This window comes from Hypomesus transpacificus, chromosome 7 (assembly GCF_021917145.1).
Source record: "Hypomesus transpacificus isolate Combined female chromosome 7, fHypTra1, whole genome shotgun sequence".
Classification (NCBI taxonomy): domain Eukaryota; kingdom Metazoa; phylum Chordata; class Actinopteri; order Osmeriformes; family Osmeridae; genus Hypomesus; species Hypomesus transpacificus.
In genome coordinates this window covers 4,210,666-4,223,076 of record NC_061066.1, presented here as the reverse complement: position 1 = coordinate 4,223,076, position 12,411 = coordinate 4,210,666, and the positions used below count along the sequence as shown (strand labels likewise).

Sequence of the window (12,411 nt, the reverse complement as noted above, 5' to 3'; positions counted from 1 at the left end):
AGCGTAAAAAGGGTAAGTACTTCGATACTGCAGCTTTTAACTGTGGAGGGGGGGGAGGGGGGGGGGGGGGTGAGCTGTTGTGTTCCAAAGCCAACACAAAGGATGGTTTTCAAGTTGTGTGGTGAGCAGGGATCATTACACAACATGTGGAGAACATGTAGAATGGATCTGAATATAACTCGTCGCCTCAAGGTTTAACATTGACACTTGGTATACGTGGGTACTGTATCCTGTAGATAATAATGATTTGTTTTAAATCTAGTAAAAAAATGCAAATAAGAATTGTGTGAATTATATATATATATATATATATATATATATATATATATATATATATATATATATATATATATATGTATATATACACACACACACACACTCACACAGAGATATAAATACATCTCTGTTTGAATTAAAAAAAAATTACAACTAATATGGCGCCATGACAACGCTCTGCAGTAATGACATTAAGAAATGGTTGAGAAACGACGGAAGGGAAGAAGCAACCGAAGGAATCTTCCAGATCTGAATGACAGCATGTTCCTCTTGTGACCGGATCAACAGTAACTGCTTATGGGTGGGGTTGGGGCGGGAGTGGGAGGGACGTTCATAGAAAATACAATTAAACTCTTCTTACAGTCTTAGAACCTATTTACAACACAAGAAAAATATATACACAATCATTTATATTTATGTATAGAATTGGCAGCAATCGATTGCATAACCTTCACTTCTCACGTCTTCCCAAGTTCTTGGGAGTAGTGGAATAGAGACAAGGGATCGCTTGGGTCTCAAATACGGTCAACATTCCTCAATCCCCCATCCAGTGTCAAAGTGCCAAACCTTATAGGTAGAAATAATGAAATAAAGTGGGGAAGAACAGAAAGAGAGAGAGAAAGAAAGAGATAATAAACATATTTATCAACAGAGAGGGTATTGTTGGATTTGGAAAAGCCATTTTGTTTATAAGCTATTACTATTAGTATTTCTGGTTGGATGGTAACTGCATTTAATTAACACTGTACTTGTACTGTGCACAATGACAATAAAGTTGATTCACATCTAATATAAATTCCATGTGTGTTTCTGAATTGGCAATTGGCAATCTGGCAATCTGGAATTGGCCTGATATGTTCCGATGACAGAACATTTCCTGGCTAAAGGAATGCTGAGTGGACTTGTTCACCTTTCCAGGAAGTGGTTGTTCTCTGCCAGCTCTTTCACAACCCCCTCCATTTCCTCTTTCAGTTTCTTCATCCTGCGACACAGAGTCTACCGTTAGTGTCCCTGTAGAGGCCATGACCTTCAGCACCACTGAGGTGGAGGCTCTGGGTGTCTGGAGGAGTGATGTGACGGTGCTGAAAGGTAAGGCGCTCACCCCAACGTCATCTCCACCAGGGTGCTCTGGCTGAGGTAAGCCTGGGGCTTGATCCCACCAGATGCCAGAGGCATCACCTTCTGAGGTAGCTGCTCCTGGAGCTAAACATCCACATCCAGACGGGCCAAAAAAAACAAAACCAAAACATTAAGACTTTTAGAGAAACAGAGGTTTAAATGGAATCAACTGGATTTAATAAAACCCAATGTTAAGTCTATTCTCCTTCTGTCACACCATCCCTCCCACTCCCTCTACTCCCAGAAGCTCTGGCGAGGTCACTTCCTGCTTTCCCACCTTGATGACTCGCTCCATCACCATGGACACGTCTTTCTCGATGCTGTTGAACTGAGTGGACAGGCCGACCAGCTGCTTCCTCACGTGATGGACCTTCCTGCAAACACACAACAAACACACAGAGCCACAATTATCTCACTGCCAAGGCAGGAATCTCCGTCCTCGGTATGTGTCAATTCATCTTGAGAATCGGCCACTGCATGAAGTGGCAAAATCGGGCGGTGTATTGCTCAGAACCCGAGGGGTTAGCGACACATAAATACAGGCTAAATATTCAAATGAGTTTGCCATCACAGTGAGTTGCACTCATCGGAGCAGCCAGGCATGCATCCTGTCAACAACTGTCAGTCGCGCGTCAGAATTGGACAAAGAGTACGTGGGGAAAGTCTGCACGACTACACGCACAGCTGGCGGGAAGGTGTTTCCGTTACCTCATCCACTCCTCGCTCTTGGAGATGAAGAGGCGGTACTTCATTGCGCACTCCTCAGTGAACAGAGTCCTGGCCCGGGTGGCATGGAGAACCAGCTTCTGTCTACACAGCAAGAACAGACAGCGTCAACTCAGAACCTTTTCATGGGGAAATCCAGCTGGGACATTGTGACCTTCAAAAGACGCTCTCTGAACGCTGAGAGGGATGTTTGTAACCAGCCGAACAAAGATGAGAGTTGTAGGATGGAAATCTGGACTTACTTGTCAAATTTATGGATCTGTTCTTCGTTGTAAGGTAGACCTGCACAAAGACGAGAGAGAACATTTCTGTTTTCCTCCATGACAGGAGCGGACGTGCTTGTTATGTACTAGGACTTGAGAGGGAGGTGTGTGTGGACGTCCAGGTTGGTTTGGAGTGTGAAGGAACATTCTAGCGGCACTGTATAAATTGAATAGTCAAGACGGCTGTTCAAAATGCTACTCACGTCTCTCTGCCTTGTCCTTCTTGAACTGGTGGTAGATGGCGGTGATGGCATCTAACAGCACTTTGATCTTCTCCACACTGACGCGGACCAAGCACAAGCGGATGTCAGACCCATCGGAAAAAGGATATACACTGCCCCAAGCTTTCGTGTGTGTGTGTGTGTGTGTAAATCAACAAGTGTGTCATACACTCGTGCACATACTTTCTGTCCCCAGGGTGGGTGCCAACTTGCTGGATCCAGGTGTCGGTCAACACACCCCCTGGCATGAACTTGCTCTTGATCTCCTGTGTAGTCCTCTCCAGGGGTTCCAAAGACCCAGAGATCTGAATTGAGCCGTGTAAACACACACATCAAACGTGAGTGCAGAGCATCGCGCACACGTGAGCAAACACGCACACACCAACTCACACGCACGCGCGGTGGACCGTTGAGCGCGCAGGTCCACATGCCGCTCGCGCACACTCACTCTCATGACTTTCTTGCGCATGTCTGCGATCTCGTCGTATTCTGACGACAGCATGGTGGCCTGCATCAGCACCTCACACCTGTGGGAGGAACGCACGGTTACACACCGAGCGGGTGCGTGGGTGTGCACGTGCGGGCGGGCGTGCGTGCGTGCGCAGACGGCACTCACAGCTGCTCCGTCCGCTCCAGGATCTGGTTGCAGTAGTTGCACAGGTGAATGACTTCAGACTTCTTGTGTACTATCTCACTGTATTCTTCCTTCATCATCTCACTGAGGGAGAGGAGAGAGAGAGAGAGAGAGAGAGAGAGAGAGAGAGAGAGAGAGAGAGAGAAAGAGAGAGAGAGAGAGGGAGAGAGAGAAAGAGGGAGAGAGAGAGAGAATGACAGAGACAAAAAGAGAGACAGAAAAAGAGAGAGGGGAAGAAAGAGAGCGAGAGAAAGACATGACAAATCAGGCCACACGCACGAGCAAGTCACACGACGTACACGGGAGCGCGAGGCGGGGCCCGGGGCGCCGCTTCGCGGCCGCAGGACTCACATGAGGCCGCGGACTCCTTTGCGAACCAGCTCCTGGTAGACCAAGAGGGACTCGGAGGTCTTCCACAGGTGGCCCACGTCACCTGCAAAGGTCTGGGAGAGAGAGCTCGGAAGGGTTAGGGCTCTCTTCTGCTGACCCTCCTTCCAGCGCTCGCGACACGCCGGGGTCACGACATGGGGCTTCCGAGCGATTTGATCTGGGGAAGTTATTACGGGGGGCCTAATTCAAGCAGAAGTGGCTGTCGTCCGGTGATTAACCGCTCTCTATGAAACACGAAGAACCATCTATTTATGGACACGCGTGTGGGAGGCCTTTGCTTGTTACGTAACTCTGGTTTAATGTTGCACTTTCTCTCTTAAACCCACTCAAAAGTGCAGACTCACACACAGACTCTCATTAACACACACACACACACACAGGCACCAACATGCATGCTCCCACAGCAGCTGTGGCAGGCCACACGTGACACGCTTGTGCTCCCACAACCAAAGGGCCAGACTGAAGGGAGAGGAGTGATTCATCCATCCATCCACCGTAGAAGGAACAATGGAGAGAGGAGAGACAGAGAGAGAGAGAGAGAGAGAGAGAGAGAGAGGGGGGGGGCAGTGCTTTCATCCTCTGGAGAGCCTCCTCGCCCGTAAATATTTTTCTAATGAAATTGAGTGGAGGGGGTCAAGGATTTGATCTAAGCTCGACAAACAATAGGCTACTACAACCATAAATACTGAATGAGTTCCAATGGGAGCCATACATGTATTTGGTACGGCTGAACATGTATTTTGGGGATAGGTCCAGTTCTATGAATGGAAAAGCCCCTGTGGCAGGGCTGGCTCGTGCTGTTCTTGACGAGTACAGCAGGGCTGTCCTAGTTACCTTGGCATAGCTGGCGTCCAGATCCAGGTCGTAGCGAGGCTGGACTTTGGGAGGGCTTGCTGTGGAGCGACAAAGCCAAAAGGGGGTTAAGCATTCATAGATGAATGAGACACGTTGTATCCAGTTAACACTTGTATCCAGTTACTCTTTGTCCAAGTCCGTTCAGAAAACCGGCCCCAGATCCAAATCAAGCTGGGGCCTCATCTCATCCTCCTTCTTTCTCTGTGCCCCGATTCCGACACACGGGGGGGCAGGGCAAGACTCGGGCCCGCTTCCGAAATGTGACTCACGATCTTCGAAGATGAGTCCCACTGTGGCCGCACATTCTGAGCTGATCAGCATGATGGGGTTGTCCCGGGTGGTCCGGGGGAAGGTCTGGGCCTGGCGGTTTGGATCCAGCACCAGCCTGCGGCCCTCGTATATCAGCTCCTGGTGGTGAGGGGGGATGCTGGTCCTCCTTGAGAGAAGCTCCTGGAACAGTGTCGCCCTGTGGACACAAGAGGTACTGCGGCGTCGGAATACAGTGCCGCTTCGGTTTCGTGGGATCCAACTGTGATACTGGACTAGCTGCCCGCGATGCGGGTACACCCACACACACGCACACGTGCATCTTGGGAGTTGTAGTTTGCGTGTCTGGCACTCACGTGTTGTACTCGTGGATGTAGACGTGGTGGAGGGTGGCCTGCTGCAGGCTGAACAAATAGACAACACAGCGATGGAGGATGTCGCTGGTCTCGGCGAAGAACTGGTCGAAGCCCCAGCACTTCTCCTGGTCAGCCTCCAGGATGTTAGCCAGCACCGGGGTCAGAAGGCTCTGCAGGCCCCTGGGGAAGGTCAAAGAGTCAAACGTCAAGTCGAGGTCATGAGTCGGCATCATATTAACATGGGTGGATATAGTGCGTCACCTTTTCATCTAGCTAAGTGTGCTGTGGCACGACGTTTAATAAAAAGCGAGGCTCTCTTTATTGGAATGAGCTTTTTAGGGAGGGTGAGTGGGTGCGGTTTATTATGTGCTTGTGCCATTGTTACTGCTCTGGAAAGCTATGTGTACTAAACATGCTCTTCTGGTTTAGGGGGAAGGATAGAGTAACGCACTTGGAGAGGCTACAAGAAACAGGCATCTCAGTGCTCCACTCAATCTTGCCGTTCTCAAACTTCTGCTGGCCAGAGATGGTTCCGGAAGGTTTCTCTGTGATGATCTTATACCTGTGAAGGAAACACCACAAGGTCACATGTACTCTCTTACTTTGGACCCGGCCAGTCCACCCACACCGACAACCTTTATCGTTACTTGTCATCCCGGTTAGTCTAGCGTGACGCCATCAACCTAACCGGGCATGACCACGGATGCAGAAGTGCGGGGCATTCCATTCTTACATTACTTCCTTGTTCCTGCGGGGCCCCTCGTAGGGTCGGAATGGGAGGCTGCCTGTGGCGGCGTGGTAGAAGGTGACACCGATGCTCCACAGGTCTACCGTGGCCCCGTACTTCTTCTGGTGGTCCTTCCTCAGCACAGCCCGCTCGTACATGTCAGGGTGCTAGCACACACACACACACACACACACACATATTGTTTAGCTGTTCATTTACAACTCTTATTCCCCTTAATCCAAGCAAAATTTAAACAAACTGTATTTCTATAGAGATTTTTGTTTTACTATACTGTATGTATAGGACCGGAAAAAAAACTCCCATTCCTGGGGGAAAAACATTTCTCAGGCACGAGAGGAAGAGAAAGAATCTAAGAGAGGAGTAATCCAATGCAGAACTCTGAAGAGTTTGTATATACTGGGCATTCCAGGTCAGAGGGGGAAAGAGGGGGAAGGTAACCGTATCTCACCAGGTACTCCTCGGTCCCGTAGAGAGAGACGAACTGCTCGTCGTCGTCCAGCTCCCTGGCGGCTCCGAAGTCTGTGAGCTTGTAGACGGATCTCCCGTCCTCGCCGATCACACGCATGATGTTCCCCGGCTTGATGTCGCGGTGCACGATGCCGTACTCCCTCAGGTGGTTCATGCCTGCCACTGTAACACAAAGCCCGAGGGACGACAGAGAACGACCACATCGATGACTGAGGCGTTCTGAACGGAAAATAGGGAAGACTTTTCGTTTTGGGCTAGTCTAGTTTTACGGTGCTAAATGGCCGGACGTCTGGTGGGGTTGGGTGAGAAGCAGGGCTTTGAGGAAGACAGGTGAGCAGAGGGATGATATTTTGGGGGATTTTTGGGAGTTGCTCACCTACATCCTGCAGCACGATGAGAAACTCGTCCTCTGGTAGTCCGTAGGCATTGGAAGACTCCTCCAGAACGGTGTAGAGGCTCCCACAGGGACAGTACTCCATGACCAGGACTTTGTGACGTGTGTTAGACTTGGGAGAGAGACCATAGACAGACGTTAATGAACATGATAGGGAACACTGTATCTTCTGCAGGAACCTGCGGCGATGTGGTTCTGTTTTGTGTTTTTCTTTTTTTTTTCAAAGCTAGAACAAAAGAATGCCACCATTAACAGCCTTCAAAATGCATCTTTCCTTTGCGATGGATTTTTTGGGTGACACTGATAGGAAGATACTGTAAACAGAAAATGAGTAGTTTCTCAGTCTCACAAAGATAATTCCTCGTAATAGTATATATACTGACTAACCTCCTCTTCCACTGCAAAGAGTTTGACAATGTTCTTGTGGTTGAGTTTCTTCAGAACCTCAAACTCCCTCATTTGGACGTCCAGGGGCCTCAGAAAACTGAGATTATTGAAGACTTTGACGGCATAAAGGTCCCCTGTTTTCTGAAACCACACACAGTACCCACATACAGTCTCTATCTCAAAACCACAAACAACCGAATATCTCAAAACCTAAGAATTGAACATCCCAAGTATCGTAAGACAGCAATGCAAGACAGGGTGGGCTAACGTGCTTTCGCAAACACACAAAGGACACCGAATTTCCCAGTCGGTCTCGATCATCAAAAAGGCATTCAGAAACAAACATCATGGCAGGTCCAGACCCATCCTCATATTTAGGATCCTGTCTCTCGAAGGCTTGGAAATTCCCTGGTATTGGGATGGGATTATCAAACAGCAAGCTGGCTTTGAATGTCGAATCTTAAACCTTGATGATGAGCAGGGGTTTGCCTAATCCACAGGTAGGTCATTTTAGGCCCATTCAACACACACCCTTCTATCATGTTCTTGATAGAGCCAATGTAAGGACAGGGACACTTCAATGTTTAACCTCAATGTTATGTGCTCAAGTCAAATAAAAAACAATAATAAATACAAAAACGTCATCTTTAGCAAGGTACATTCAGCCATGGCTTCCTGACCCACATATGGATGCGAGACGGCATGGTTGGGATCCCCAGCCAGTGTTTGATTTCTATGGCGCTAAGAGGTCGGGCTGTGATCAAATGACCCTCCGAGGACAGTGGACCACATGTGGCTGTCAATCATCCCCAGCCAGTACTGTAACCTGTGGCTTGGTAACCTGAAATCATTACGCCTAAAGGCTGTGCTGTCACAACGGGGATCACCGTTGTTAACGAGTGCTCCGTTCGTGCGAACAGAGAACCTGAGAGAGACTGTGGTTTCCCTGCGACTGTGGTTCCTGAGGTAAAGCGGCACTGTTATTATTGTATGTCATGAGATGTTCTCAGACGTTCTCTGTGTGTTTGTGTACATAATGCTCACCTTGTGCCTACCACGGTACACATTTGCTGTAGCCCCTTGCCCGAGAAGATCCGAGATGAGCCACAGGTAGTTGGCAGTGCTCTGCATTTTTACTTATGCGAATCCTGCCAGATTAAAGATACTGTTAGTTGCAGAAAAGGACAAGGCTACTGCTACTGGTCAACAATAATGGAAGATTGGTTAAATGCAATGTAAGAAAACTGAAGGAGAAATGTTTAGACACACACAACACTAAGCCTCCGTTTTTATTTAAACAGGAATAACATATGATTCACACTAACAACATCCTGAAACATTCAAATTTGGTCTACCTTCTATTTAGTCTAGTTAAGGTGTCACTGATAACTTAGAGCTTGCACTCTAAAGTAATTCTTGAATAATGACTGAGCACACCAATTGTACTTTTGATCTAGGCCTACCTTTATATTTGGTGGCCTAAAGACTTGAAGAATGATAAACTGCTTTGATACCGCTGATTTCAGGATGACGTCAAGGCACACAGTGGGGAAATTCCCACTCTGCCAAAGTACGAACAAAAAAACTCGTACAAAATTCTCGTAAGGACACGTTATCGCTGTTATTCTGAACAAAATAATCATAAAGTTAGGTGGGTCTTGTCAATTTTCGTACAATACACGTACTATATTGATTACGCACACAAGCTACGCATGAACCTTGCTAGAGCTAGCTTAATGTTATATTTTCATTTATTCGATGTCTGTTTTATTTTGCAACATTACATTACATCAACATCATTTAGCGTTTGACAAAATGTATGTTGAACACGCTAGCAAGGAAAATAATTTATCTCTTTCGCTTTCGCGAAATGACATAGCAATAGGCTGGTATAGGCTGTAGTACGGTTGAAATAAATAGTAAACCTGAAAACATATTCAATAGGTCCTCTCTATGTAATAATAAGAAGAATTCACGCTGATTTGACAACAAACATGAGGCAGTTAATTACAGTAATGACATCAACCATTTAAAATGTATCATATTGTTTATAATATTGTTTATTTCCTCACCTAGTTCTAAGTCATATGCTCTTCCGTGATCTCCTTGGTCATGTGGTACTAATGCTTCAATCAGAAAAGGCAGAAGGAAGGGGGTGGCTCGGCTTCTCATCATTACCGAATTGTCATGAATAAAAGCGACCAAAACGAAAACGCCATGATGATCTCCTTGGACAGCACACATTGTGCTTTCCTTTCTAGACACACCTGTTCTCTTGCAGATTACAGCGTCATATAGTTGTTAATCTTATCAGAGTGAAATATTTGAAACTCTGTCAGTTCAACACAAATCGAAACCTATATGGACATAAAATGGTGACAGTAGCCTAACACCCACCCACATCACTGCAGGTTACAATGTAGAATAGGCTGTGTGTGTGTGTGTGTGTATCTATAGCCTGCAACAAATACAACATGGCTTGATAAAAGTTCACTCGTTTTATTAAAAAAATCAACATTTTATTTGTTACAACAGCTTATAGTAGTATTGAATGGGCTGTACAGGTCCATCTTATACACTGTTTTACATGTAAAGCGATCAATGTACAAAAAGTAGTTAGTGGCAATTAAATGAACATGATGACTAACCAAATGTTGGTCACTGTGTATACATCCTTGCAAAGCACCATGGTATCAAAATGGATGAATAGTAACATTTTCAAATGACAATAAACCTTTCTGTATACCACATATTTACCTCAACCCCCCCTCCCTCCCCCACCCCCAAAAAACGAAAACAACAACAAACAAAACAATTATGGAGACAAAAGTGCTTTTTAACGATTTAACCTCAGCAATTCCATCATGAACAACCCATTTCAGAACTATCAAACTTGCTTTGAAACTTTCTGCAACACTTTCATTCTCCTCGCACTAACAGCCTTCAAATCCCAATGTTTGGGGGGGAGGGGGGAACGATCGTTTCAAGACAGTTACAGAAGACAATGCCGTAAGCTTGTTTTTAAACAAAGAAGTGACCCAAGTCAATTCATGATTCCGTGTCTCTGGATCCCCCTTCTTTCACACTGTGCTTTGCTACATAATCAGATGAGCCGACTGCACAGTTTTATCTTCAACCAATCACACACCGATCACTCTCTTACATTCACTCATCCAAACACACACACACACATTGATTTATGCTGCATGCTGTCCTTGTAGATTGGTACCGGTAACTAGCAACAAAACAACAAAAAAGTACTGTAAAGTGCAGTTAGAGAATGAGAACATCTCCAAACAATGCTGGTTTTATCTGACGGGGGAGGCTAGCAGTGACACTGGGCAGTAGGGCAACATCCAGGGGCCCTTGGAAGGGATTTTAAAGGGTTGTTCACTGGAGGAAAAAAGGGTTCCAGGGAGGGCCTGCAAACACACTGATTGATTTTGAGCACAGGCTTTTCTCGGTTTCGACATGGACAGAGATTTACGCCCTTACAGCACAAGGGGGTGGCATGAAGGTCAAGTTAATGCACAGAAAATGCTTCCCTGGCATGTCACTCCAGTCAGCTGGTGTTTTCATTGGACGGCCAGAGTTAAAGCTGTCTGTTTGAAGGCGTATGAAGCAAAACAGTTGGATGAACAGATGTCCTCAAACGCACACTGCTTTTTGTATGAAGCCCCAAAAATGTGTGTGCCCAATGTCTCTTTGTTTTTTGAGGTGGATGCGAATTTCCATGAAATACACCGGGAGACCAGTATAAAATGTGGTCCTCAGTCCATAAATCAATACAAACAGTTATGGGATGAAAACTACAAAGGGCATAGAGGTAAAACATGTTTACTCTGTCACTCCACCAAACTCAACAGTTCGGGGAACAATAGGGAGAAATACCAAAACCAGTTTTAATAAAGAAACCCACACCACTATGAACTGCTTTTTAACAACACATGAGCTCCCATGAAAAGATTTCCAGACATCACAGGAAAGCACAAAAAGACAGAAGTGTTATACAAAAGGATTGTTGACACACAAACATAAAGGCAATCAAAGAAGCGCCACCTCAAGGACACCGAAGGAACACGCAGGCCGTATTTCACTGAGGCGTCTCGTCTCCAACCCAAAACACTCCCAGGGCCTGCTAGCTCACGTAGGTACATCTAAGGTGGGGATGCAGCTGTCTGCCTTGGACTGTACGAGTTCTGATTTTGGCACTCCAGTCCTCCAACGTCTGATTAAAAGCGAGTGTACACTTTTTTTTTCTCTCCCTACAATAAGCACAGAGATAACCTGGATATGTTTTTCGTTTTGACAGATCTGTCTGAGATTGTCGGCATACCTTTGAACAGGTATTTTGTAGAAAAATAGAATGAGCCATGTACAAAAAGACGGAATGAGAGAAAGTACTGCAAGAATTCAATGGATAGATTTACAATGATTTTCTTTATAGCTTATAAATACGGTATCTACACAATATGTGGTACAAAAATATTATAACATTTTGCGGGCACTGGTTGTCGTGTTCATAAAAAAAAAACACAAAAAGAAAACATCTGAAGTTGAAACTGGTCAGGCACAAGAACTTGTCCTTAATGGGAGAAGTTGTTTGTTCGCCCCAGAAAGAGGAGGCGAAAGAGAAGCCAAGTAAGAAGGTTGTTTGATGGACTGAAACAAACGCACCCTAGTAACAGATCTGCTTTGGATCTGGATTTATCCAGACAGGGTTGTCCACAGTTGCAGTCAGGCATTTGAAGTAAAAAAAAAACAAAACAAAAAACATTTTGGTTGAGATCTCGCCTTTGTCGCGATACAGAATTGCAGATGTGAGCCATGTTGGGCTGGGCTGTTTCCGAGCAAAGATGCTCGTCCAAGAAAGACTGGCTACCCAAAACCCTTGGCCGGAAGGGCGGTCTTGTGGCCAACAGTAACAGTAAGATTAGCTGTCACGTTCCAAACAAAGGGGCTGTCGGAAGTGATTATCATCAATATGTGCCTCAAATATTATTGCTTCAGATCCAATGACTTTGCCAAAGAAAGTGTCATGCAGTCCAACAATGCCTCACATCGACAGTATCTTAGTATAATGAATACAGCAGAGAAAGTCCTTTAAAACCATTTAAAATGAAAAGGAGGTAAAAAAACAACTACAAAACAACAACAACCTCAGTACCACATTCCCTGTCACTGATAGAGTTGTCTCCAGACACCTCCAACACAGGCCGAGGTGCAACCATAGAAATCATGCTCCACAGTCAACAACTGACAAAATGGCTGCCCAAGCTGCAGAGCTGCACAGTGCAGGATCTGTAT

At 45.9% G+C, this 12,411-nt stretch overlaps 1 protein-coding gene across 3 annotated transcripts; it reads right to left on the bottom strand.

Moving 5' to 3' along the window:
- Nucleotides 1-590: 590 nt before the first annotated feature.
- tbk1 (TANK-binding kinase 1) lies at nt 591-9,278 on the bottom strand. 3 transcript variants are annotated; one of them, XM_047022886.1, is made up of 22 exons: nt 9,177-9,245; nt 8,568-8,666; nt 8,149-8,252; nt 7,105-7,245; nt 6,700-6,829; nt 6,304-6,485; nt 5,841-6,001; nt 5,559-5,669; nt 5,108-5,287; nt 4,754-4,950; nt 4,464-4,522; nt 3,591-3,682; nt 3,222-3,323; nt 3,054-3,132; nt 2,789-2,910; nt 2,588-2,664; nt 2,364-2,403; nt 2,104-2,205; nt 1,673-1,769; nt 1,379-1,479; nt 1,187-1,258; nt 591-843 (listed from the first exon to the last, which is right to left on the bottom strand). In XM_047022886.1, the coding sequence occupies exons 3-22, from the start codon at nt 8,233-8,235 to the stop codon at nt 792-794; spliced, it is 2,184 nt and encodes a 727-aa protein (XP_046878842.1). In that variant the 5' UTR covers nt 8,236-8,252; nt 8,568-8,666; nt 9,177-9,245; the 3' UTR covers nt 591-791. The 3 variants fall into 3 exon arrangements, with proteins under 3 accessions (XP_046878842.1, XP_046878840.1, XP_046878841.1); XM_047022884.1 differs by having other exon boundaries at nt 8,568-8,730; nt 9,177-9,240; XM_047022885.1 differs by lacking the exon at nt 8,568-8,666 and having other exon boundaries at nt 9,177-9,278.
- Between the last annotated feature and the right edge of the window lie 3,133 nt (nt 9,279-12,411).

Excerpts from the sequence above, each read along its gene's own strand:
- tbk1 (XM_047022885.1), bottom strand. The coding sequence starts at position 8,235 with ATGCAGAGCACTGCCAACTACCTGTGGCTCATCTCGGATCTTCTCGGG. Across the intron at positions 2,206-2,363 it reads CAGATCCATAAATTTGACAA|ACAGAAGCTGGTTCTCCATG; the intron begins GTAAGTCCAGAT and ends CTTGCTGTGTAG. Across the intron at positions 844-1,186 it reads AACAACCACTTCCTGGAAAG|GTTTGGCACTTTGACACTGG; the intron begins GTGAACAAGTCC and ends TCTACCTATAAG.